General features: G+C 40.5%; 1 protein-coding gene across 3 annotated transcripts; it reads left to right on the top strand.

The window, feature by feature from the left end:
• Positions 1–3,631: 3,631 nt before the first annotated feature.
• On the top strand, positions 3,632–26,378 carry PRDX4 (peroxiredoxin 4). Of its 3 annotated transcripts, none has more exons than XM_035288476.3 (7): positions 3,632–4,059; positions 11,190–11,307; positions 14,652–14,768; positions 18,545–18,667; positions 21,136–21,266; positions 22,411–22,445; positions 26,269–26,378. In XM_035288476.3, exons 1-7 carry the CDS (start codon positions 3,861–3,863, stop codon positions 26,317–26,319), a joined length of 774 nt encoding a protein of 257 aa, XP_035144367.2. In that variant the 5' UTR covers positions 3,632–3,860; the 3' UTR covers positions 26,320–26,378. The 3 variants fall into 3 exon arrangements, with proteins under 3 accessions (XP_035144367.2, XP_002762771.3, XP_078218668.1); XM_002762725.6 differs by lacking the exon at positions 3,632–4,059 and adding an exon at positions 6,808–7,129; XM_078362542.1 differs by lacking the exons at positions 3,632–4,059; positions 26,269–26,378 and adding exons at positions 6,808–7,129; positions 25,975–26,040.
• The last annotated feature ends 1,617 nt before the right edge of the window (positions 26,379–27,995 follow it).

The raw sequence follows: 27,995 nt of genomic DNA on the forward strand, positions 1-27,995 counted from the left end.
TCCAACATATACCAAAACATTTCTAAGTGGGTATTTAAGTTTACAAAACAGACTCCCTGAGAGAACCCGCAAGACTAAACACCCCAGGCTTAAAAGTGTGTGGACAATATCACACTGGAGATAGTCCAGTATGAAAATTCTCTCTTGAGAATAACCAGGTGGATTTGAATCCAGAGAGACCTAAAGACAGTCACATATGTATGGGATCTGCATACAAATAATGCTGCTATGAACATTTGAGAATAAGTTTCCATGTGAACCTATGTTCAATTCTGTTGTATATTTACCTAGGACTGGAACAGAATTGAACATGGAAACTTATTCTTAAATATTAAGCAGCATGATTCCATCTATAAGAAACATCCACAATAGGCAAATCCATAGAGTCAGATAGCAGATCAATGGTTGTCAGGTAACACAAAGCAGGGAGAACTGAGAGTAACTGTAAAAAGTATGGGGTCTCATTTTGGGGTGATGGAAATGTTCTGGAATGAGATTGTGGTAACTGTCAAATAACAAAAAAACTAAAAATCACTGTATTTTAAATACACTTTAAAATAGCAAAGTTTATGTGTACTAATTATATTCCCCCAAAACTGCAAAATTAAACAATAACAAATATTTCTCAAACTCACAGTTTGTGTGGATCACGAATTCTGGAATGGCAGAGCTGGGAGGGTCTGGCCCAGTGCATCTCGTGTGTAGTCAAGATGTCAGCTGGGGCTGCAACATCAAAGTTGACTGGAGGTAAAAGATCTACTTTCAAGGAGATACAGTCACAAGGCTGGCAAGGTGGTGCTGGTAGTTCGTGAGAGGTCTGTTTCTTCCTTCATGGGCCTCTCCAAAGGCTGTTTGTATGTCCTCACAAGCTGGTGGATGACTTCTAGAATGAGAGAGGAACAAATGTTGCTTCCCCATTACCTCAAGCAAATGACAAAAAACTTCAGAAAGCTCCATTTATATCTCCTGCAGGTTAAGGATTTCAGGAAATAGTATCTGACTCGTACAAGTCAAGTCAAGAGGCTGGGGCTGGAGCAGCTCCTGGCAGAAGGAACAATAAAAATGGGAGGCTTGGACATAACCTGAACTACCAGCGAATGCAGAAAAATCTGTGTTTCCAGGAAACAAAAGTGCATTCCTGGACTAATGGGCCATCCAACATAGGGATGGGCTACAAAAGGCCTATGGACTGAGGGGAAGCCTAAATGGCTAAAGGAAAGACACTGAACATGGCAGGGTCCCGTACTTTCTGGTCCCTCAAGGAACCTGCAAATGTCCCCATGACTATGTCAGACAAGGATTTCCTCCATATCACCAAGCCAAAGGTATGCCCTACTCCCACAAACCTTATATTTTCTGGGCCCCCACTGTAGGTCAGAAATAGTGTGTGGTGAAGTCAAGTTTACATATGAACACTTAGGTGACGATTGACTAATATTTGTGAGCATCAGTGGAATTCTAGTTTGATGATAGCGGAAACATGTCTATTTTGTTACTGCTGCCTCCCAGTGACAGTGTCTGGCACATAGTAAGCGTTCAAAAACTATTCCTGATCCCTACCTCACACATTACACAAAATGAACTCAAATGGACCAAATACCTAAATATAAAAACTATAACTACAAAACTCTTAGAGGAAGAAAACAGATGTTTATCTTCAGAACCTCAGATTAAGCAATGGCTTTCTAAATATGGCACCAAACATACAAGCAACAAAAAAACAGAGATACCTTGTACTTTAACAAAATTAAACTTTTTTGCATTGAGGACCCTAGTAAGAAAGTTAAAAGACAATTCACAGAATAGGAGAAAATATTTGTAAATCATACATCTGACAAGGATTTAGTATCCAGAATATATAAAGAATTTGTATAACTCAACAACAAAAAGAAAACAACCCAATTATAACAAGGGCAAAAGATTTAATTGGACATTTCTCCAAAGATGATATACAAATGACCACAGAAGACATAAAAAGATGCTCAACATCATTAGTCATTTGAAAAGTGCAAATCAAAACCACAATGAGATATAACCTCACACCCATTAGGATTATTATAACCAAAAAAACGGGGTAATAACAAGTGCTGAAGAGGCTGTACAGAAATTGGAACCCTCAAACATTGCTGCTGTAAGTGAAAAATGGCACAGCTGCTGTGGAAAACACTTCGGCAGGTCCTCAAAAAGTGAAACATAGAGTTACCATAGGTCCAACAATTCCACTCTAGGTACATACCCAACAGAACTAAAAATATATGTTAACACAAAAACTTGCATGAGAATGTTCATAGCATCATTGTTCAAAATAGCCTAAAAGTGCAAACAACACAAATATCCATCAGTTTATCAATGGACAAACAAAATTGGTATATCATCAATGGAATATTACGGAAGCCGTAAAAAGGAATGAAGTGCCAATACACACTACGACATGGATAAACTTTGAAAACATTAAGCTTAAGTGAAAGAAGCCAGACACAAAAGGACAAATATTATATGATCTTACTTAAATGAAGTACCTAGAAGTACTCAAATTTATAGAGACAGAAAGTAGAATATTGGTTTCCAGGGCCTAGCAGAAAGGGAGATAGAGATTTATTGTTAATTGGGTAGTTTCCATTGTGGAAGATGAAAAAATTCTGGAGGATGCGGTGATGACTACACAACAATGTGAATGCACTTTAGGTCACTGATCTGCATACTTAAACACTGTTCAAATGGTAACTTTTATGTTACATATATTTCACCATAATAAAAAAGGAATGAAGTACTAACACATGAAACAACATGGATGAATGTTGAAAACATTATGCTTAAGTAAAAGAAGCAAGACACAAATGATTCCACTGAAATAAAATGCCCAGAATAAGCAAATCTAGAGACAGAGAAAGTAAATTAGCTGTTGCATGGGGGGATGTTGCTAGTTGGATAGGAGGAAGGGAGGAACTGAGAGTCATGAACAGGTATGAGGCCTCTTTTTGGGGTGCATATATGTGTTCTGGAATCAAATAGTGGTGAGCACAAACCACAGCACTGTGACCATACTAGCAATCACTTTATATTTTTTTAATTCTTTTTTTTTTTTTTTGAGATGAAGTTTCACTCTGTTGCCCAGGCTGGAGTGTAGTGGCTCAATCTTGGCTCACTGCAACCTCCACCTCCCAGATTCCAGCAATTTTCCTGCCTCAGCTTCCCGAGTATCTGGGATTACAGGTGTGTACCACCACGCCCAGCTAATTTTTGTATTTTCAGTAGAGACAGGGTTTCACCATGTTGGCCAGGCTGGTCTTGAACTCCTGACCTCAGGTGATCTGCTTGTCTCAGCCTCCCAAAGTGTTGGGATTACATGCGCAAGCCACTTTGCCCAGCCAAAATGGTTTTAAGCTCCCCAAGTATTTCTGAGGTACATCCTTGGTTTGGAACCTGCCCCCTGTCTCTGATGGTTTTGTATTATTAATATGGGCTACTGACTCAAGCTGGATGGTGAGTATCTTGAGGGCAGGGCCCCCACCTCAGACTTCCTTGTTGATGTCACTGTGACATCACAATGTCTGCACAAATATTATTGGATGAAAGGAGTCAGAGCAACTGCCACCTAGAATGTCAGTTGCCAGGGGGCTCCAACAGAACTGAGAAGGTGCCTGAGAACTGGCCTATCTGGCCACTCTCTCCAGTGGGCCACTGGGCCCCACTTGGTGGGCAGTCCCTGCTGCCAGCTAGGGCATCTCAGCTCAGCCCAGAGCAAAGAGGTGTAGGGACATAACACTCTCCTCAAGCGTCCTTTCTCAGGTCCAAATTTAGAGGCCCCCTTTTGGGCCTAGAATTCACTGAGGCTTGCGGCTGTTTGTCCAACAGTCACCATGGATCACCGAAGCCGACTCCGGGGCATAGGTGTGAACCGAATCCCCGGGACTCAGTCCCGAGCCTCCCGGGCCCCAGTCCCCTTCCACGTGGAACAGGAGGCCAGGGAAGGAGAAGACTGGGAGCGAGAGCCACCTCATCAGAGACCTCCTGTCTATGAGCCACCAGAAAGTGAAGGACCAACAGATAATGTTATGGGTAAGGACACAACCTCCCTCCACAGAAGGAGGCTGGCTTCACCTTTTTTATCCTTTGCCTCCAGGAAGCAGGGGGCAGGAAGCAGAAAGCAGAACGTACAATGGGCAGAACAAGAGTGAGGGATGAGTTTGAAAGGGAGAGATTTTCTATCTGCCAAAAAGGGTTGTTGTCACAAAGAGCAACTTGAAACTGAGGGTGTTTGGAATATTGTTATTTACAAAATCGGGTGTTTGCAATGGCAAATGCTTACTGTGGGCCAGGTTCTTTGGGAAACAAAGACCAATTAGACATTGATTTCAGCCACAGAGCCCACAGTCTAGTAGAGGAGAGACAAACTTAGGACAGTTTCTGCAGGATCCAGAAAAGTAACAACAGGTGCTTACAGAAAAACAAACTTCACATGTTCTTACTTAATTGTGGGAGCTAAAAATTAAAATGATTGAACTCATGGAGATAGTAGAAGAATGGTTACTAAAGGCTGGGGAGGGTAGTGGGGGGCTGGGGAGGAAAGTAGGGGTAGTTAGTGGGTACAAAAATATAGTTAGAATAAAAAAGACCTAGTATTTGATAGCACAACAGCGTGACTATAGTCAATAATCATTTAATTGTATATCTTAAAATAACTAAAAGAGTGTAATTGGATTGTTTCTAACACAAAGGATACATGCTTGAGGTGATGGATACCCCATTTACCCTTATGTGATTATTACATATTGTATGCCTGAATCAAAATATCCCATATACCCCACAAATATATATATATATATATATATACACCTACTATGTAACAACAAAAAATTTTTTTTTAATTTAAAAAGAAAGATAAGCACTCACAGGAAGACAGAGGACACCCTGGGAGCATACAGGCTCATGCCTGTAATCCCAGCACTTTGGGAGGCCAAGGTGGGTGGATCACAATTAGCCTGGCATGGTGGCACGCACCTGTAGTCCCAGCTACTCGGGAGGCTGAAGCAGGAGGACCGCTTGAACCCGGGAGGTGGAGGTTGCAGTGAGCCGAAATTGCACCACTGCACTCCAGCCTGGGCAACCGAAGGAGTTGACTCAAAAAAAAATACACACCTAACGCAGGGTTAAGTTGCAGCATTGCCTGTTTGCCCTATAGTTCCTTCCCAGCTGGAAGGGATACGGCTTTTCAGGTTAGATTTTTCTTCTCCAAGTTTTCTGGGGACCTGAAAAGGGCTCTGACTCCAGAGAGGAGTCATGGCTGTTCACACAGATTACTGCAAGGCAAAGAATAAGAAACACTTGTTAGCGGGAGAAAATGCAAGCTATTCAGAGGCAGAAAGGTTAGCTTCCCTTTTGAGGGGCACAGGGTGGCGTGGATGAGTAGGCTTTGTGGGAGAGATCGGCTTGGAAGGATGTCTAACAAGTGCTGGGGACAAGGGGCGTTGGCAGGAGGCCAGTCGCTTCAATGGTGGGAAGCTAGCCATGGACGAAGCTGTGTGGAAGAAATAGGTGTCAAGGATGAGACGCCCTAAAACAGTGCTGAGGGCGCGAGGCCAGTCACCTGTGAAGTTTTGTGAACAAGACGGGCCCGGAAGGATGCAGGGTCTAAAACAGTGCTGACGGTGGGAGGGCAGGAGGTCAGTCACAGGTGACGACACAAGGTGGTCTTCATCCAGTTGGTGGATGCTCGGTGGCCTAGGCCTGCTCCCAGGGCGCAGGCGTACATGGCAGGTTGCAGAGGGAAGGTGGGCAAGTGCCCACGGCTGGCAGGGGCCATGGAAGATGGGTGGGGAGAGCAGGGAAAAGCCCAGGGGTTGGGTGATGGGGTAATTGTCAGAAGAAGGAACAACATTGTGCTAGGAGAGTTTTCTAGTAACTTTTCAAGTCTTCATTTAAGTTTTTTTTAAAAAAAACTGTATTTGAAACAATAGATTAGGTCACCAAAAACTGCCTGTTCGCCCCTGCTGCTGTAATGAGAGTAAATGGTTAGACCTATCCTCTCTAAGTTTTTCCAAGACTTAAAAGAGCTGCAAGTAGTAGGGAGAGTCAGGGCACTGTTCACACAAATGACTTCAAGAAAAAAAATCAGTAAATATCTATTAGATCTCGAAAAATATATTCCTGTCTGTCTGGAACTTGATAACCTTTGACCAACAACTAACTCCCCATTCCTTCCCTCTCTCCCCACCTCCCCTACTTCTCAGCCTCTGGTAAGCAGCAGGGTAAATACAGTCAATAATACTGTATTGTATATTTCAAAATAAATAGGAGTACATTTGAAATGTCTCACCATAAAAGTCATAGGTAAAAAAGGCAATGGATAAGTTAATTAATGTGCTGTAATCATCCTACATTGGATACATACTTCAAAATACCATATTGCATCCCACGAATGTATACAATTATGATTTGTCAATTAAGCACAATTTTTAAAAATGTTAAGTGACTTTTAAAAAGCTTATTAGAAGTGTAAAATGCAAGCCATTCACAAGCATATAGGTCAGATTCTGCTTGTGAGGGGCTTCTGTGCAGTGGTGAGGCTTTGTGGAAGGATGTCTAAAACAGCACTGAAGTCAAGAGACGTTGTCGCAGCCTTCGCAAAGTTGGGCGATGCGCCAGGTCCTGGCCCGCTGCGCCAGGTCCTGGCCCGCTGCGGGGCGCAGGCGCAAATACAGGCTTGTTGGGGTGGGGCGGGGCCGGCGCCCACGTGGCGGGGAGGGGAGCGGAGGGGGGAAGGGGGCGGAGCAGGTCTCGCGAGGCCGCGCCCCGGCTCGCGCGGGCGTAGTGCACGCGGTTGTGGCCGCCTGGCGGCGGGAGAAGCCACACTCGCGCCAACGGACGTGTTTCTGCGCTCGCGTGGTCATGGAGGCGCTGCAGATGCTAGCGGCAACGACTCCGGCCCATGGCCGGCACTTAAGGCTGCTTCTGCTGCCGCTCCTGCTGTTCCTGCTGCCTGCTGGAGCTGTGCAGGGCTTGGAGACAGAGGAGAGGCCCCGGAACCGCGAAGAGGAGTGCCACTTCTACGCGGGTGGACAAGTGTACCCGGGGGAGGCATCCCGGGTGTCAGTCGCAGACCACTCCCTGCACCTAAGCAAAGCCAAGAGTAGGTAGTGTCCCGTCAAGCGGAGGGGGGAGGGGAGACTCCCGAGACACGTGTATTCTGGTTACACCTCGGGAACCTGGGCTTGGGCGGCACCCCCTGGGCTGCCTCCGGGCCCTGGGCGGGCCTGGCACTCTCCTAGGAGGGCAGGGAGGGGATTAAAGGGTGGTTCTAGCTATGAAGAAAGGGATGGTTTCCACTGATCAGATTTTAGAAGAGGTAGTGGTTACCCCAAAAGCCGCAGCTGAGGGAAAGTGGGTGGCCCTAGTCCCGGGTTTGCATCGAGGATGTTGTGCAAACTGAAACAGTTCCTGAAACATCTCAAAGTGCCTGCAGCACATCCCGTCTCTTTCAGGTACTATTTCAGTGAATGAAGGAAGACACTAATGGGTTGAATAATGATTCACAGAAAGTTTCATTAAACAAAAGTTGCTAAACACAGTGCTGGGGAGGTCAGATATTTCGGTTTTTTGTTTGTTTGCATCTTACAAAGATTATTAGTAAAAGCCACCTTCCCCAAAGCCTGTGTAATTAATGGATATTCTTTATCTCGGATAGGAAGAACCAATTAGACTGCACGTCTGAGGGAAATGGGGCAAAAGAAGGTTAGAAGGAATGCATTTGGGTTGATGATAAACCTCGTGGCAAATTTTTGTGTCCTGCCAATTTGGTTTTTGATTATTTGCATTTCAGTCCAATGTACAAAATGACGCGTCACTTTCAGGAATGACACGTCAGACGAAGTAGATACTGTGAAAGTTGTGGCCTGCCACATCTGGATGTTAAAATTAACCAAAAATAAGTGAACAGTAGCAATAGATAGAGGCTGTCTCTTGCTTGCTTTTCGGTAACCTGCTTTTCCTACAGACCATTTGATATTCTGTAGGTGTGTAGTTGGCTTTTGCCGTTCAGTTACAGCATGTTCCATGCCAGTATTCAGTGAAAAAAGTAATGCTTCACAATTCTGAATCCCTAGAGTTAAATGGAATGTTGTTATGACTTTTGGATGTGGTGGGAGTGATAAATGAGAAAAACTGTTTTGTCCTCTTAAACATTTATAGTTCTTACTGAAAGTTAACTACTTTGAGATTTTTTTTTTGTGAGACGGAGTCTTGCTCTGTCACCCAGGCTGGAGTGCAGTGGTGCGATCTCAGCTCACTCTCAGATTCAAGCAATAATTCTGCCTCAGCCTCCCAGGTAGCTGGGACTACAGGCACAAGCTACCACATCCAGCTAATTTTTGTATTTTTAGTAGAGATGGGGTTTCACCATATTGGCCAGGCTGGTCTCAAACTCCTGACCTCGTGATCTGCCCACCTCGCCCTCCCAAAGTGCTAGGATTACAGGTGTAAGCCACCACACCTGGCCTACTTTGAGATTTTTAAGAAAACCGGTCTTAAAATTTTAAATCATAGTATTTCCAAGTCTCACTGGTTTTACTTGCCTGGGGAATATTTTAAATATATCAGCCAGTTAAGTGTTTACTTACATTACATGTATTTCCCATAAGAAACAAATCCATTTCAAAGCTTTCCCTTTACCAGCAAAACTTAAAATTTTAGTAATTTACTACATTTCTCTGTCACATGTAGTCTTATCTAGAATTAAAAATACAAAGACTTTTATTAGTAAAGACTATGGAGCCATTAAGTCCATATTTTCAAATAATTTTTAGTAATGTCAAAAACTGTTCATAATTTACTGTTTCCTTCAAGGAGAAAAAAAGAAAAGGGGAGGATGCAACATGGCAAACTTGTGTTTAAAAAAGAATGGAAAGGCGCAGTGTCTCACTCATATAATCTCAGCACTTTGGGAGGCCAAGGCAGGCAGATAACCTGAGGTCAGGAGTTCGAGACCAGCCTGGCCAGCATGGTAAAACCCCGTCTCTACTAAAAAGACAAAAATTAGCCAGGCGTGGTGGCACATGCCTGTAATCCCAGCTATCGGGGTTTGAGGCATAAGAATCCCTTGAACCCAGGAGGCGGAAGTCGCAGTGAGCCCAGATCACACCACTGCACTCCAGCCTGGGTGACAGAGTAAGACTCTGTCTCAAAAAAAATAAATAATTAAAATTTAAGAAAATAAAAAAGACTGGAAGGACAGACATCAGAACATTAACAGTAGTTAAGCTGATGGGAGTGATGGAGAGAGGGGGTTTAAGTATTCTTTGTACTTCTCTGCATTTACCAGAATCTTCATGTTAATTACATAATTTATATTCAAGACCATTTTTGTTTTTTTAATAAATGCAAGGGGTTGCTTTGGGAATTGCACTTGTAGATCTTAGCAAAGTAACTACCATTCTTCACCAAATATTTCCAAAATCAATTTTCAGAACAAAATTTTTTTTTTCAAATACAGTTTTTCCAGTATGCTAAAATCATTAAGGCATGTCATTGTAACAGATCATTACAATTATTATAACCTCTCACTTGAGTAGCATTTTAAGTAATTTATTTAAACTTTATATAATTGAAAACCCTTCTGCTGTCTATTTCTCCCTCCTGGCCTTTACCTAATCGGATCAGGATTATATGTATGAGGTAGGCTCCTGGCTCAAGATAAGTAATCATATGTCATATATTAACTTTTCAGAGAAATTTATGCTATCTAGCTTTATTTTGGAGTGACCATAAATGGTGGCTGTTATAGAAAAGTATAAGCCTTACTTTCTAGGAACCTTAGCCAAACTTGGAAGCAGCTGTTGACATCAATGTATGTAAGGGGTCTAAAAGTGTGAGTGCTATCTGAATGTATTAACAGAGCATGAAGGTCATTATTATCTAAGTGTATTGGCTAAAATTACTGTATGTGCTTACAAGAGAGCAGCATGAACTGTTCAGTTTCCATTGGGTCACTTGAAACCTGTTCAAGGGAGTCTTCTCTCAGAGCCCTCTTGGAAAATGTAGCCTCATCTGCAGCAGGTCCTCCATGTGTATGTCAGAAGCTGGCCAAACTAAATTAGTCCATCTGGAAAACTGCCATTAGAAAAAGGAAAATCTAATTATTTGAAATGTAGGAAGTTGACAACTTGAAGCGGAGCTATAGTGAAGTATCCAGGAGAGTTTAGTGCAGGGTGGAATTTAAGAGGTCTGTGAGCATGAATAGGAGAAAAAGGTATTTATTTTCACTAACCCCCCAACTGAAATTTACTGTTTCCTTCTATTATGAACATCAGCAACAAACTACACTAGCTTCAGCAGTACTTGCTTGTACCTTTCACCAATGGAATCACAGTTACTTTCTTTTTTTTTTTTTTCTTTTTGAGACAGGAGTCTTGCTCTTGTTGGCCAGGCTGGAGTACAATGGCGCTATCTTGGCTCACCGCAACCTCTGCTTCCTGGGTTTAGGTGATTCTCCTGCCTCAGCCTCCTAAGTAGCTGGAATTACAGGTGCCTGACACCACGCCCGGCTAATTTTTTTGCATTTTTAGTAGAGACAGGGTTTCACTATGTCAGTCAGGCTAGTCTTGAACTCCTGGCCTCAGGCAATCCACCTGCCTCAGCCTCCCAAAGTGCTGGGATTACAGGAATGAGCCACCGTGCCTGGCTGATTCACGGTTATTTTCTTGCTACATTGTGGTTATTGCAAGTAGCCTGAAACACCATTTTTACTCACCGTTATCTTAGGTAGTTGTCAGATCATGACTAGATCTTGCAGTTTTGAAGTGTTATAGAACACATGTATTATGATAGCACCAATTTTTTAATATTTTGATAATTACATTTAAATACAGTTGGTTTCGTTTGTAATTATATGTATTTTCCTTTTTGCATTCAATAACACTCTTTTAAGAAGTCTAGCCGGGCGCGGTGGCTCACGCCTGTAATCCCAGCACTTTGGGAGGCTGAGGCAGGCGGATCACCTGAGGTTAAGAGTTTGAAACCAGCCTGACCAATATGGTGAAACCCCATCTTGAAAAAAAAGTCTGTAAGCTTCACCAGACTGCCAAAGAGATCTAAATAAAGGTAGCCCTGATTTTTAGTGATTTTCTAAAGATGTCCTTCTGCCATTCCACCAACTTTCTCAGTGTTACAGAACATCATGTATTTTTCTTTCTTAGTTTCCAAGCCAGCACCCTACTGGGAAGGAACAGCTGTGATTGATGGAGAATTTAAGGAGCTGAAGTTAACTGATTATCGTGGGAAATACTTGGTTTTCTTCTTCTACCCACTTGATTTGTAAGTAATACATGTAAATTGCAGCTAGTAAAATCTCGGTCTTTATCAATTACTTTTCAGGAATATCAAACAAATTATTTTGTTCAGCTCTTGGTTTTTAAAAAGGCAAGCTGAAGTAAAGAAATGTATTTAGAAAGGTAACATCTACCATATATTTCAGAGTCATAACACACTGACCTCAATACTTATATCTACATGAGTATGTTTTAGTAATAGAATAAGTAGAGGAAAGCTGCAATATATTTATTAAGCTATACCTAATAAGGCAAGAAAATGGACTGATAATATTTTAGAAAGCATTTAATAGCAAGACTTATGCCATAATTCTTTTTAATGTATCTCTGTTAATTAGAAAATCAATTAAGCCATTTTCTCTAGTGAGACCATGTAATGGTGGTTCTTCCATTTTTATTCTTTGCTGCTTCTATTGCTTTCCTGGGATTTGAACATTTTGTTGAAAATGTTCTATACTCAAGGAATAAGGAATAACCTATTCATATGTTATGGTTATTATGGGGTTTCTTGTCTGTCTTTAACTCTGTAACAGTGAGCATTTTTGTATATGGTCAGACAGTTGACTTAAAGTTGACTCTTAGCTTTATTCGCATTGAGGATTTAATTTTATTTTGCACAACACTATTTTGAGTGCTTTTCAAAACTCATGAAAGTGAAAAGAGACCAAAAAGAGTTATGTCCATTTTTATCTTTTATTCTCTTGGAACTTACATTTTGGTTACAAAAAGTAACTAAAAGTTTCCTCCTCTTATCTTTGCTACTGTGCCTTTTTCCATTAGGACTAATCTAGAACTGCATAGATCAAATTTAAACTTGCAGGGAGGGTATACTTAAGCTCATTTCTATAGGTTGTTTGAGGCCAGGGATTAACATACTTTTTCTTATGGATATGGCCTATTGACCGGTTTGCCAACCCCACTCTAAGCCAAATAGGAAGAATTCTCATGAAAATTATTACACTGAGACTAAAGTTATGAGTCTGCATAATATACAATCTTTTAGTAAGAACTTGTTTCTTTCTAATCAACTCATACTGTGACTTGATTTCAGTATAGCTTCATTTCTAATAGAAAGCAGAAGTAGAAATTTCAATAGATATAAAAAATGACTGGCCTTCTAAATTCATGTTGTTATAAAACCAGAAAGTTAACATGTATGTTAAATATATATGACTAACACCCTGAATTTGGAAATTAGTTGAATGTAGCAGAAAAATATGTTCTGTTTCTCCATTGTTATTCAAAACTCCATAATGGACAAGAGATAGTTAATTGGAGTATGGTGTTAGCAATGGTCTTCTGGGATAAGGAGCTAAGATAGCTTCTTCCTGTTTTCATGTAATGCTGGACTGGGCCTGGTTAGAGAAGGAAAAATTCTGAGGCATTTGCCACAGTCTACAAGGAGGAAAGTTACAAACATAACCCTTCAGTTTCCTGCCAAAACTTTTTCACTAAGAAGTTGGTCAAATGTGTCTCTAGGTAGCATTCCTTGAAATAATAAGAAGGAAGGCAGAGGCTGGGTGCAGTGGCTCACTCCTGTAATCCCAGCACTTTGGGAGACCAAGATGGGCAGATCACCTGAGCAGGAGTTCCAGACCAGCCTGGCCAGTATGGTGAAACCCCATCTCCACTGAAAATATTAAAAAATTAAGCCAGGCGTGGTGGGTGCCTATAATCTCAGCCATTCGGGAGGCTGAGGCAGGAAGGAGAATTGCTTGAACCCAGGAGGTGGAGGTTGCATTAAGCCAAGATCACACACCACTGCATTCCAGCCTGGATGACAGAGTGAGACCCTGCCACTGAAAAAAAAAAAAAAAAAAAAAAAAAAAAGGAAGGCTGAGACTGACTATTCCTACCCTTTAGAAACTATTAAAAATACATAGTATAGCCCAGGTCTCCAGGGACATCATCCTAGATTAGCACTGTCTATTTGCACATGACTAAAATAAAACATGTTAAAATCCTGTTTTGGGCTCTGGTAGGAATCTGTCCTCTATGCTTTTCAAACCTTCTTGACCATGTCTCACAGTAGGAAATACATTTTTTATTACTAGCCAGTACACAGGCATATATATATATACACATATACATACAGTAACATTCAGTCTTTATGCACCAACGCAGCCATGCCCCTTGAAATACTGAAATACCCTCAGATCATGTGGTAAATAGCCACTTCCCTTCCCTCCCCAACAAGTTAGTCCTCCTGCCTGGTACCTTGCAGAAACCTCCAGAACTAAAGCCAGCTTTGAGTTAAGATTGTTATATATTTTGAATATCACTGTTGAATACAAACACATATATGTATTTGTATATACAAACATGTTTCATAATTTACCCTTACTGTGTATGGTATAGTCTCATATTTTCTTATTCAATTTCACTTTTTTAAAATGTTTAGAACTCAGTTGATTTAAGGAGTCCCTACCATGGTTGAAAAATATCACTCTAGTATTCTCTAAACATGTCCTTCTGACATGAGGGGAGGGTATTAAGGCATAAAATCCCTGGCTTCACAGGACTGGCAGACAAGGTAGGAGAGAACCTTATCAAGCAAGGAAGGGGAGGGCCAGGCATGGTGGCTCACACCTATAATCCCAGCACTTTGGGAGGCCAAGGCGGGTGGATCACAAGGTCAAGAGATCGAGACCATCCTGGTCAACAAGGTGAAACCCCGTCTCTACTAAAAATACAAAAATTAGCCGGGCATGGTGGTGCGCGCCTGTAGTCCCAGCTACTCGGGAGGCTGAGGCAGGAGAATTGCTTGAACCCAGGAGGCGGAGGTTGCGGTGAATCGAGATCGTGCCATTGCACTCCAGTCTGGGTAACAACAGCGAAACTCCGTCTCAAAAAAAAAAAGGAGGGGGAGTACTAGAAAACATTGCCTTCTCTTCAGAATACAGATAGATGCATCCAGCTCATAGGGTTGGTGTAGGAATATCAAAAACAACAGTAAAATGATGTAAAATTTGTACAGATCCTTTGAAAGCTGTAAAGTACTATGTACATAAAATGCATTATTAAGTAACAGCTAATAAAATGGGGGTTGGCTACTGCTATAAGGGAGGAGGGAATGTTGGTTGACTACTGATCTATTGAGTTGTAATAAGAAAGTTTATTGAGATGTAGTTGGGAACTCTGTAATATGTTTGTTATTGAATATTTGATCAAATGACAGTCTTTTAGACTACATTTTGAAAAGGTTCATATATAAAATTGTTCTTAATGTCCATTTTTATTGCTAAAAGTATTTGTAAAAATTATTGTTTGAAAGTTTAGATATATGCTTATTTGGAGAATTCTGATTTTTGTTTTCTTTTTACCTTTCAGCACATTTGTATGTCCAACTGAAATTATCGCTTTTGGCGATAGACTTGAAGAATTCAGAGCTATAAATACTGAAGTGGTAGCGTGCTCTGTTGATTCACAGTTTACACATTTGGCCTGGTCAGTATCTTAGACTTACAATTGTAGAAAAAAAGAATGGATTTACTCTTAAAGTATGGGCAGATAACTCTTGGTATGATATAATAAGAATATAGTCATTTATCATACAATTCAGGAATAGATTTATCTAAGAGTAATACATGCATCTACACGTTTTCCAGGTTTAAAAAAAAAAGAAGAGTAACATAGTCAGCTGCTATAGTAAAAATGCTTAAGGATTTTATTCTAAAATTAGGGGAAGTTAAATGCAATAGATATGATTTCCATAGCAAAAAACGCTGAATTATATGATTACTTTATTATGATAAATGGGTTACCATAATCTGGAGGAAAAAAAATCTTTAAGATATGCCATTTCTCTATTACACAGTTACATAGTCAAACTCAGCTTTTATGATTTTCAAGAAACAATTTTTTTAATTTAAAAAGAAATTTTTAAAAATGTATTAATCTTTAAAAGGGGGTCTCTACCTAAATTCGTTGTAAAGAATTGCAAATTAAAATGACAGGAGATGACAATTTTCCCTGTTTCGTTGGCCAAGATTTAAAAGATTGAAAAAATTTATCCACTGTAGACAAAAATTTAAGAAATGGTACTCACACACAGCTGTTTAGCATTTCTGGAGAGCAGTTGGGCAACATGTCTCAAAATTGGAAATTTACATGTTAATGTGAGTTTTTAATAGTGTCCACAGTCTTGTGCAGAAAACTTTGTGCACAATAAAGACTATTCGGAATTATTTTGGTTTTAAAACATAATGTTCAATTTATGAAAGTTACAAATTTATAACACAAGTTTTTTTATTTATAATCATGTGTATGTGTATATAACAAATTTTCATTGGTTGGGGAGCTACAATTAATTACATTTCCTTAAGAAATTAATTCCTCTAAGTATTTTTAAATGCAGTTATATATTTAATATATTTGAATTCCTAAAGTATCTCAATTTTCAGACAAACCTTCCCAAATACTACAGTAGTTCTAATGTGCCAAATTCTCTTAAACATTATAAATAACTTATGCAAACAATATGTATGGCATATTTGGGGACAATAAAAGAATAAAAAATAACTTAGTATGTAAATGTGTACTGGTTATTTGTTAATATAAAAATATTGGCCGGGTGCAGTGGCTCAAGCCTGCAATCCCAGCACTTTGGGAGGCCGAGGCGGGCGGATCACGAGGTCAAGCGATGGAGACCATCCTGGCCAACATGGTGAAACCCTGTCTCTACTAAAAATATAAAAATTACCTGGGCATGGTGGCATGCACCTGTAGTCCCAGCTCCTTGGGAGGCTGAGGCAGGAGAATTGCTTGAACCTGGGAGGCGGAGGTTGCAGTGAGCCAAGATTGTGCCACTGCACTCCAACCTGGTGCCTAGCGACAGAGTGAGACTCTGTCTCAAAAAAAAGAAAAAAATAGCCTGGCATGGTGGCTCACACCTATAATCCCAGCACTTTGGGAGGTAAAAGGAGAATCATTTCAACCCAGGAGTTGAAGACCAGCCTGGGCAAAATAGTGAGAACCCCATCTATAGAAAAAATGTAAAAAATTAACCAGGTGTGGTAGCACATGCCTATGGTCTTAGCTACTCAGGAGCCTGAGATGGGATGATCACTGGAGCCTAGGTGGTTACAGCTGCAGTGAGCCAAGAGCATACCACTGCACTCCAGCCTGGGCAACAGAGTGAGATCCTGTCTCAAAAAAAATTAAAATATAGGCTTAATTTGCTTTATTATTTCCTTTTTTAAAAAAAAAAGAGACGGGGGTCTTAACTGTGTTGCCTAGGCTGGAGTGCAGTGGCACAATCAATCCTAGCTCCCTGCAGCCTTGAACTCCTGGGCTCCAACAATCCTTCTACCTCCCCAAATAGCTGGGACTGCAAGCTTGCACCACCATGCGTGACTATTTTATTTTTACTTTTGTAGAGATGGAGTCTTGCTATGTTGCCAGGCTGTGCTTCATCACTTCTATGTAGTAATTCTAAATCTTCCAAGGATCAAAATGCGTATCCACTAAGGAAAAAGTTATGTCATCCCAAATAATTTGGAATTTCTTTCCCAAGGAAATTTGGGGATATATTTTCATCTGGATACGTTTCACATCAACCAGAGATTTCTACTTGGGTGTCAGAACCGGGGCTACAGATACCTGGAGCAATGTTGGTTTGTTTCCTAGCTGCTGTGTCAGTACCCTCCTGTTAGGGCATAAGCCTATGTCTCCTGGTTTCAAGTTACAGGATACAGATTGAGCATCCCTAATCTGAAATCTGCAGTGTTCCAAAAGTCGGAATTTTTTGAATGCTGACATGAAGCTCAAAGGAAGTGCTCAGTGAAGCATTTCAGAGTTCAGATTAGGGATGTTCAGCCAGTAAGTATGCAGATATACCACAATCAGAAAAATCCTAAATCCAAAACACTTCTGGTCCCAAGCACTTCCGATAAGGGATACTTAGCCTGTACTGAAATCTGAAGACTGATGCATCTGATACTATAACTAACTTCCTTCACTGCTTCAAGTGGACTTTGCATTTCTTTGTCTCTCAGAATATTAAAATGTCATCCATTTGTATCCTGCCTATCTCTTCAAGGCTTTGTCTTATGATCAAACTACTAAGGTTATGCTTATGATGCTATGTATCTTTTGATCTCTCAGTTTCACTTTCAGAAATTAATTAGACAAGTGTACAAAAGTAAGAATACAAGGATGTTTCAGCAGTGTTTACAAAGCAAAAAAAAAACAAAGGTAAATGGTTTAAATCTCCATCATGGAGATTAGTAAGATGTAGTACAGATGGTCCCCACTTATGATGGTTCAACTTATGATTTTTTAACTTACAGTGGATTTATGAGATAGTAAATGCATTTTTAGCTAACGATATTTTTAACTTATGTGTTTATCAAGATATACCCCATCATAAGTTGAGGAGTATCTGTGTATCCATACATTAAAAATGTGTTGTAGGCCGGGCATGGTGGCTCACGCCTGTAATCCCAGCACTTTGGGAGGCTGAGGAGGGTGGATCACCTGAGGTCAGGAGTTCGAGACCAGCCTGCCCAACATGGTGAAACCCTGTCTCTACTAAAAACACAAAAATCAGCCAGGTATGGTGGCACATGCCTGTAATCCCAGCTACTTTCAAGGCTGAGGCAGAAGAATCACTTGAACCTAGGAGGCAGAGGTTGTATGCAGTGAGCTGAGATCATTCCACTGCACTCCAGCCTGGGCAACAGACTGAGACTCCATCTCAAAAAAAAAAAAAAATGTTTTGTAGGCTGAGCACAGTGGCTTACGCCTATGATCCCAGCGCTTTAGGAGGCTGAAGCAGGAGGATTGCTTGAAGCCAGGAGTTCAAGACCAGCCTGGGTAACAAAGCTACACCTTATCTCTATATAAAAAAAAAAGTTTAAAATGTTAATCAGGTGTGATGGTGTGCACCTGTAGTTCCAGCTTCCCAGGAGGCTGAAGCAGGAGGATCACTTGAGCCTAGAAGTTCTAGGCTACACTGAGCTACAATCACACCACTGCCCTCCAGTCTGAGAGACAGAGCAAGACCTTTGTCCCAAAAAAATTAAAATGTGTTATGTATGTATATAAAGGATATGAATATGTTAAATGGAAAAGCAAGAAAATAGAAAGTATATTAGCCTGTTTTTGTTAAAGAAAGAGTGTCTTTTGTTCAAATGTGTGCATGTGCATGTACAGAGAAAGAGTGCTATTTTAATATATGCCGTTTACTTAGCTCTGAGAGGTAAGTGTTCTGTTTGTTACAGGATTAATACCCCTCGAAGACAAGGAGGACTTGGGCCAATAAGGATTCCACTTCTTTCAGATTTGACCCATCAGATCTCAAAGGACTATGGTGTATACCTAGAGGACTCAGGCCACACTCTTAGGTACCTTTCGGTAGTTTCACATTATGACAAATCCAAGTGTTTATAATCCTCCTTGAAATAGATGTTATTTATGAAATAGAAGAACAAATTTTGATCAAGAAATATTATTTTGAGGCCAGGCACAGTGGCTCAAGCCTATCATCCCAGCACTTTGGGAGGCCAAGGTGGGTGGATTATTAAGGTCAGGAGTTAGAGACCAGTTTTGCCAACATGGTGAAACCCTGTTTCTACCAAAAAATACCAAAATTACCTGGGCATGATGGCATATGCCTGTAGTCCCAGCTACTTGGGAGACTGAGGTGGGAGAATTGCTTGAACCCAGGAGGCGAAGGTTTCAGTGAGCCTAGATCATGCCACTGCACTCCAGCCTGGGCAACAGAGTGAAAAAAATATATTACTTTGTTCTATTTTTAAAATCTTGTAGACACTTTAAAATAAACTACTAAACTTAAACTATGTTAGTTTATATTAGTCCTACTTAAACTACGTTAGCATTATAGACTGTTAGAGCTGGAAGATTATTTAGAGGTCTTTGACCAACCCTGTCATTTTACAGATAAAAGAGATGGATTTATAGAGTTCGGTGATCTTAGCCAAAGTTATATAATTACTTAATTGCAGAGCCCAGACATAAATACAGGTCCCCCAAGTCCTTGTCCATTTCTTTTTCCTTTTTTCCAAACTGACTCCGGTAATGTTTTTTTCTAAATACAAATGTCATACTACTTAGCAAACCTGTGTCTTTGGAGTAGGAAAAATGAAGGAAATATTTTACCTAGACGCTCTCACTGGGTTACTTGAGCTAACAAACACTGATAGAATTCTTTGAAAAGGAGGCAGTTTTAGCTTGAAACAGTTGTAATTTGGTTGTATTACTGATTTGCTTTTTAATGCCAATAATTTTTCTTGTGTTTTCTGTGAAAGTGTCAGTATTTTATAGTCCTGTGTTTTTTTATGACAACTTTACTGGAATATAATTCACTTACAATACAATACCCACTTAAAGAATACAATTCAGCTAGGCTTGGTGGTTCATGCCTGTAATCCCACCACTTTGGGAGACCTAGGTGGGAGGATCTCTTGAGCCCAGGAGTTTGAGACTAGCCCAGGTAACATAACAAGACCCTTGTCTTCTACAAAAAAATAAATAAATTTTGTTTGTTAAATTAGCCCATTGTGGTGGCACATTCCTGTATTCCCAGCCTACTCAAGAGGCTGAGATAAGAGGATCGCTAGAGCCTGGGAGTTCAAGGTTACAATGAGCTATGATCACACCACTGCACTCTAGTCTGGGTGACAAGAGTGAGGCCCTGTCCCTAAAAAGAAAATTAAAAATAAAGAATACATTTCAGTGGTTTTTGTGTATTCACAGAGTCATGCAACCATCACCACAATTTTAGAATGTTTCATACTCCAAAAAACCCCATACCCGTTAGCCATCACTGTTTCCCCAACCCACTTCCCCCAGCTTTAGGCAACCACAGATCTACTCTATGTCTCTGTGGTTGCCTATTCTGGACATTTCATGTAAATGGAATCCTACAATATGTGCTTTTATGACTAGCCTCTTTGACACAGCATAATGTTCTCAAGGTTCATTGTATTGTATCATGTATTGCTACTGGTAGTTTCCCTTCTTTTGCACTTGTTAAGTCTTTATTGTCGGCTTTTATAAAGTCTGTTGCTAAGTCAATTCCCAAGCATAAATATGCTCCCTAAAAGACCGAGACAGTTTTAAAATGTGGAATCATTTGAACATTAACCAAGTAAAATTACCTAATGTTAGCTATATTGTTTGATTTGTGCCAGTAGTTTATTTTTTAAATTATTTTTTAAGGTTGGGCACAGTGGCTCACACCTGTAATACCGGCACTTTGGGAGGCCGAAGCACGTGGATTGCTTGAGTCCAGGAGTTTGAGACTAGCCTGGGCAACATGGCAAAACCCTGTTTCTACAAAAAAATACAAAAATTAGCCGGATGTGGTGGCACACACCTGTAGTCCCAGCTACTCAGGAGGCTGTGGTGGGAGGATCACTTGAGCCCAGGAGGTTGAGGCTGCAGTGAGCTGAGATCATGCCACTGCACTTCAGCCTGGGCAACAGTGCAATCCCATCTCAAATAAATTATTTTTTATTTTTCAAAATGATACATGCACACATGCACATAGTTTTTAAAAGTCAGATAATCTTCAACAACTATAAATACATGATACATTTCTTAGCAAAAAACAAATTTTTAAAGCTGCAATTTTACAGTGATAATTCCAAATTACACAGTCAATTGGGGGAGTGATGTCTGAACATGTGCGTGCATACGTGAGTGTGCGTGTGTGTGTAACAATAGAGTAGATAGGTAGTGTGGTGTTTGTTCTGCATAGCATCCTTCTGTGTGGATGGTATAGGAATGGAATTCACATTAATACGTAACTGAGAAGAAATGGCCTCACCTCTACCATTCTGTTTTACAGAGGTCTCTTCATTATTGATGACAAAGGAATCCTAAGACAAATTACTCTGAATGATCTTCCTGTGGGTAGATCAGTGGATGAGACACTACGTTTGGTTCAAGCATTCCAGTACACTGACAAACATGGAGAAGGTACCCCTCCCTTCTAACCTTTCGATTTTTTACTTTGAAGGACAGGTCATTAGTTTCTTATCATAAAAGTAATCTGGATATTTCCAAAGTTTTCTGATTATTTACAAATTATTAGCAGATCTTTTTAGCAGACCAAATTATAATTTAAAGTGCTTTAACAAAATATCAGGCCAGGCATGGTGGCTCACGCCTGAAATCCCTGTATTTTGGGAGGCCAAGGCGGGAGGATCGCTTAAGCTCGGGAATTCAAGACCAGCCTGGACAGCACAGTGAAACCTCACCTCTACTAAAAATCAAATATGTACATGTAACTAATATATACTGCTTACTAAATAAGATGCAAAAATATTCATTATTTGCATAGTCCTTTTGGAGAAGCTCAGAGAGAAAAGTTTCTGCTATTGCAATTTTTAAAATTACGTTTCTGCAAGCTTACAGTGTGTCAATCTGGCAATATTTAGTGATGTAGGTTTTATTTGCCTGTTTGCATTATTGAATTCAGCTTTTTAAATACTGTAATCCTTGATCACTTCTCTGCCTTTCAGCTCAGATGAAGTATAATAATGTAATCCCTGGGCTTAGTCAGTATCGTACTTGTAATCTACAACTTCATCATTTTGCCAAAATAGAACATATTATATATTTCTTTTAAAAATGCTACTGAGTCACTGAGTCAGCATGCATTTGACAAACAGTGAGTCTCTTTTGACAAACAGTGAATCATGTCATCAGTAGAAAATACTGCAGGATACATGGCAAACAAGCTTACTGGAAGTTTATGTAAATTTGGAGGAATTTTTGCCATGCCTAGGCCTTTCAGCTCACCAGATTCCCAAACTTTCTAACTATACTAAAACAAACTTTCCAACTAAAACAAACTGGCAATCAGTTTGTTTTCTCATAGTTTAAATGTAACTAAACATAATCAGTAAAAATGAAAGTAGCTGCCTGCTGATAAGCTCCATGACTAAAATTCCTTGGTGTGAACAGACAGGCTAGAAGTCACGTGCTCAGTGGTCTGGAAGTGTTCTTACTAGTGTATTCTGTTAACTTCAGTTTCATATGGAAACAGAAAAAGTCAGGAGTTACTGAAGATAACTGAATTTTGTTTTTAAACTGTCTTTGCCTATTTTTGTTCTTTTAGTCTGCCCTGCTGGCTGGAAACCTGGTAGTGAAACAGTAAGTGTATTTTTTTTTCCGTTGAGATGATGGCTAGAGTCAAAAAAAAAAATGCTAACCTTAGAATAATCTTTCCTCGTTACTAGAACTGTCTTGATAAGTAAACATTGCTAAGCAGAAATCACAGAGTACAGACATTCTTTGGCCTGTAGGAAGAGTAGCTGAAACTGGAGAAAGTAGAATGTGGGGCATGATGCCGTGAATGGTAAAGCCAAATATACTGGGAAATATACATTCAACAAAAAGAAGTCACAGTGGAGACTTGGTAGAATAATTCAGAGGTCTTACTGGTCATGTATCGAATTTCCTCCTGTATTGTGGACAGAGAAAACAGTCGCAAGCAGAACCTTTCTATGCATAGTAAAAAGCTTTTGAGAAAATCTACGTCATTACTGAAGATAATGATTCTCTTTTTGTCATGAAGAAAGAAAAGATTGAAACATTGAAACAGGTATATTCTTTCATTTAGGAGGCTTTTTTTTTTGAGACAGAGTCTTGCTCTGTCACCCAGACTGGGGTGCAGCGGCATGATTTGGGCTCACTGCAACCTCTGCCTCCAGGGTTCATGCGATTCTCAGCCCCGCAAGTAGCTGGGTCTACAAACCTGTACCACCACACCCAGCTAATTTTTATATTTTTTATTAGAGACAGGGTTTCACCATGTTGTCCAGGCTGGTCTCAAATTCCTGGGCTCAAGTGATCCACCCTCCTCAGCCTCCCAAACTGCTGGAATTACAGGCATGAGCCACTGTGCCCGGCCAGGAGGTTGTGTAATTTATAGATAATCCCTAAAGTAGTCTCCTGCCAAAATACAATTTAGAGACTTGCTTGAACCTTTTTAGGAAGAACATGTTTATCTTCTAAAAATCAGGAGTTTTACACAAACTGCAGTTGGGAAACTGGATGATACTAGAGCATTAGAGGAAAAAATCATTACCTTTGGGTAAAAGAAAAATACAGACTCCTAAGACTTTCTTCCTTAGTAAACCAAAGTCCCATTAGTCATAGAGAACCACTGGTAGAAACCTGCACTGTAACCTCAGGTGTGCCCCTTTCTGGTCCTTGAACATGCTCAGCTGACTCCTGCCTCAGGGCCTTTGCCCCTGCCGTTCTTTCTCTACTCCATCTGCATGACTGTTTCCCTCTCTTTTCTCACCTTTCAACTCAAATGGCATCTTAGAAGTCTTTACTTACCACTTTACCCCCACCCTAGATATCCTCCAACCAACTTTTTAATTTTTTTGAGATGGAGTCTCACTCTGTCGCACAGGCTGGAGTGCAGTGGCCCAATCTTGTCTCACTACAACCTGTGCCTCCCAGGTTCAAGGATTCTCCAGCATCAGCCACCCAAGTAGCTGGGATTACAGGCATGCCCCACCGGGCTAATTTTTGTATTTTTAGTAGAGACAGCGTTTCACCATGTTGGCCAGGCTGGTCTCTCTGGTGCGTGCTGCATCTTGCACTGCACAAGGTTTCAAAGACCTAAGAGGGAACAGTGGGGGATAAAGAAAGACACAAAAACAGACATAGAGAAGAAAGCTGGGCCAGGCAGTCTGGGAAAGTGAGGATGTCAGTTTCTCCAGCCCCAACCTGTCTCAAAGTACTTTATTTTATATGTTCACAAAGCACATAGCAGAGGGAGGGTACAGTTACTTAGAACAGCCTGTGGTTATAATTCTCATACTTCAGTTAACATACTTCAGCTAACAACTACCTTGCAGCAAGGTCAGCGAAAGCTGGTTCTCTCTCTAGGTCCTTCTGCTCTTCTCCAAGACATACACATTCTCCTATTATGGTTTCACTTCTCTGGAGTTCACCAACGTTCACAGCAGTCTTGCTGCTGATCTCCCCAGAGCGGGTGGGCTACTCTGGCTCTCTACAGATCTCAATCTCCTGACCTCAAGTGATCCACCTGCCTCAGCCTCCCAAAGTGCTGGGATTATAGGCATGAGCCAGTGCACCTGGCCCAACCAAGCTATTTTTAAAAGTATTTATTACCACAATCTAAAATTCAAATTAGGATATAACTCCCAAGGGCAGGGAGTTTTCCCTGTGTTGTTCACTAATAAATATTGCCTAACTTAATACTCGGAATAGTTTTCATATAGTGAGTCTGTTGAAAGAATGTCCAAACACATATACAACTATTATTTGTCAATCAAAAATAAAATTAAAAAGAATGACCACACACAGTATGTGATAATACATATGCATTTTTCCGGAGGGACAATCCGTAGTTTTCATCAGATTCTCAAAGAGATTTGTGGCCCCCAAAAGTTAATTATGTAAATAGTCAACATGTTTTCTGAAATGTCCAGTACTCATCCTACAATACCTTTCAGAGTTAATTTGTACTTCTTGGGAGCTCTCACTGATCTCTGGGAACTCAGACACAGCACATACCTGTGATTGGTGGTGATGTTTTTCATCAGTCACAGCTGGTTTTGCTGCACCTCCAGGGGAAGTGCCCTCTACCTTGACGGTGTCTGAAATGCTTTTTAAGGCTTCTTAAGCTGCTACCTAAGCCAGCAGCTTCTGATTCATATTTCTTTCTATAAGCCTCATAATCAGTAAAGGTAAAGTAACCTAATGACTGATTTATACTTTAAGGTACCTAGTGCTCAAGGTACCTTTTTTTTTTTTTTTTTTTTTCCTGAGACAGTTTCACTCTTGTTGCCTAGGCTGGAGTGCAGTCACAAGATCTTGGCTCACTGCAACCTCCGCCTTCCAGGTTCAAGCAATTCTCCTGCCTCAGCCTCCTGAGTAGCTGGGATTACAGGCCTGCACCACCACGCCCAACTGATTTTTGTATTTTTAGTAGATACTGGGTTTCACTGTATTGGTCAGGCTGGTCTCAAACTCCTGACCTCGTGATCTGCCCACCTCAGCCTCCCAAAGTGCTGGGATTACAGGCATGAGCCACTGTGCCAGGCCTCAAAGTACCTTTAATGTATAATTTCAAATCCCCTTTGAGATCCATTAGATCAACATATGGATGAGTAAGTTTGCTATTGTAACACTAACTGTGACCTCAAAGGCAAAGCTGTTTTGCACACCCATCAGAAATTGATTCAGAATCAGTGAATTATAAACATTACAATAAGTTGTTTTTCTTTTTTTTAATGTTATTTTAAAAGTCGTGTGTCACATTGGTCCCAAGTTGTTTTTATATATATAAAGATAGACGTACCTTACCTATAACTAGCAGGTAACATAGTTAATGTGAGGTCAAATTACACTGGAAAATTTTTTTTAAGTGTGACAGGTTTCTAAAGCTCTATTGCTCTTGGAGGGAGCACAACAGTGTTTATTCATTAACTATTGATAGTAGTGCTTGATGTATTTGAGTTTGGGGGGTTTACTTTGCAGCTTGAGATTTAAAAGTTGTATTCTAGACTTTAGTAAGCCCTTAGTGAATACCTGCCCGCTTTACAGATAATTGTGGCATACCATCATTTTATCAGCAAATGATTTTAAAAGTACATTAACATCTGTAGCCATGCTCTCTCAATGTGTTTGACTTAATTAGATCAAACCTGAAGGTGCCATGAAAGCCTGGTGGCCAAGAGAAGAGCTGTAAGTAAGTTTCGGGGTGCTTGAATACAGATGTTAATTTATTCTTAAAAAAGAAATGAAAATAGTTGTCTTTTGGAATAGCTGAAATTAGTAGGTAGGACAAATCCCATTTTTTTTCCTCTAAATATACAATCTGATATACAAAAATAATCTTTAGTCAAGGCATGGGCAACTAATGTCAGACTACTAATGAGGTACTTTGGCTTTAAAATGAATAATTGCCTTTTTTTGTTTTGTTTTTTAACAGATAATCCCAGATCCAGCTGGAAAGCTGAAGTATTTCGATAAACTGAATTGAAAAATACTTCAAGTTATGATGCTTGAAAGGTCTCAATAAAGTTCACGGTTTAATTACCACATTGTGCTGCAGTAGTAATTTCTTGGAGAATGTAAAAATCCACATCAGAGTCCAAAGATATTTAGTGTTCAAGTTAGACACTGATGCCAAAAGACAAGCAGTTCTTCTCTCTCTTTCCAAAGGAAGAAATGTGAGATTGAATCAAACTGGGTAACAGCAATAATAACATTTACGGCGTCCATGCTATGTGCCAGGCACTGTGCTAAGCAGGTTAGGGGCATTAATTAACACTCACAGCAACTCATTGAGTTCTGTCTTTATAGATGAGGAAAGTGAAGTGCAGGTAAATTACTTACCCAAAGTCACATAGCCAGCTAGCAAAGGCAAAATCCGACCTTGCACCCAGGCAGGCTAATGCTTGTTTCTGAACTCTTAACATTCCACTGGAGGGTATGGCTCACCCTCTCCATACCTTTAAGGGTGATGGTAAAGAACAGGTTGTGAGCACACTCGCCTTCCACGGTAATAGGAACAGCTGACCCCATGGCCCACTGCTCTGTAATAACAGAAAACCTCCCCCTACCCATCTCTTAATTTACATTTTCAACTTGTACCAAATTTATAAGTAACAAGGTACATATTTATATTTAGTTTGACAAAATTTAAATCCTTAAAATATATATAACTGGGCGGACATGGTGGCTCAGGCCTGTAAATCCCAGCACTTTGGGAGGCTGAGGCAGCTGGATCACCTGAGGTCAGGTGCAGTCCTCCTGCCTCAGTCTCCGAAGTCGCTGGGACTACAGGTATGCACCAGCATCTTTTTTTTTTTTTTTTTTTTTTAATAGATGGGGTTTCACCATATTGTTCAGGCTGGTCTTGAACTCCCGACCTCAGGTGATCCACCCACCTTGGCCTCTCCAAAATGGTTGGATTACAGGCGTGAGCCACCATGCCTGGCCTACATCTTCTTAATAGTTTGCATTCTTTGGAGCCTCTCTAGCCTCCTGTTCATTTTAGTATGGTTTACAAGGACAGCTATGTGTAGGTCCACTCAAAAAAAACAGTCACTAATGTTTCATTCAACATTTAGCAACTATTGACCACCTAAACACTTGGCACACATCAATGACCAAATGACAAATATATGCCATCAAGGAGCTCAGTATTTGATTACCAAAGCAGGTGCTCATAGAATAGTAATTTCTTGGTACCCACAAGTAAGTGAATATATACACCCTGACTCACCACTTTTTTGTTTTTAAGACTGAGCCTCACGTTGTCACCCAGGCTGGAGTGCAGTGGCATAATCTTGGCTCACTACAACCTCCACCTCCTGGGTTCCAGTTATTCTCCTGCCTCAGCCTCCCGAGTAGCTGGGATTACAAGCGTGTGCCTCCATGCATGGCTAATTTTTGTATTTTTAGTAGAGACAGGGTTTCACCATCTTGCTCAGGCTGCTGTTGAACTCCTGACCTCAAGTGATCCACCCACCTCAGCCTCCCAAAGTGCTGGGATTACAGTCCTGGGCCATTGCGCCTGGCCTCTCACCACTTTTCATATTAGCTGACTAAATAGCTTCCGAATAAAAGCACCCCTTTTGTCAGTGCCTTTTTTATAAACTATCCCTTCAAAGAGCTGACTTCTGAAAGTCCGTAAGTCCAACTTACAGCTTA

Source organism: Callithrix jacchus, chromosome X (assembly GCF_049354715.1).
Source record: "Callithrix jacchus isolate 240 chromosome X, calJac240_pri, whole genome shotgun sequence".
In the NCBI taxonomy this organism is placed as follows: Eukaryota; Metazoa; Chordata; class Mammalia; order Primates; family Cebidae; genus Callithrix; species Callithrix jacchus.

What these genes read in the sequence shown, in the direction of transcription:
- PRDX4 (XM_002762725.6), top strand. Translation starts at nt 6,889, where the DNA reads ATGGAGGCGCTGCAGATGCTAGCGGCAACGACTCCGGCCCATGGCCGG. An exon ending in CAGTTTACACATTTGGCCTG is followed by an intron (nt 14,769 to 18,544) that starts GTCAGTATCTTA and finishes TGTTTGTTACAG; the next exon opens with GATTAATACCCCTCGAAGAC. An exon ending in GGAAACCTGGTAGTGAAACA is followed by an intron (nt 22,446 to 26,268) that starts GTAAGTGTATTT and finishes GTTTTTTAACAG; the next exon opens with ATAATCCCAGATCCAGCTGG.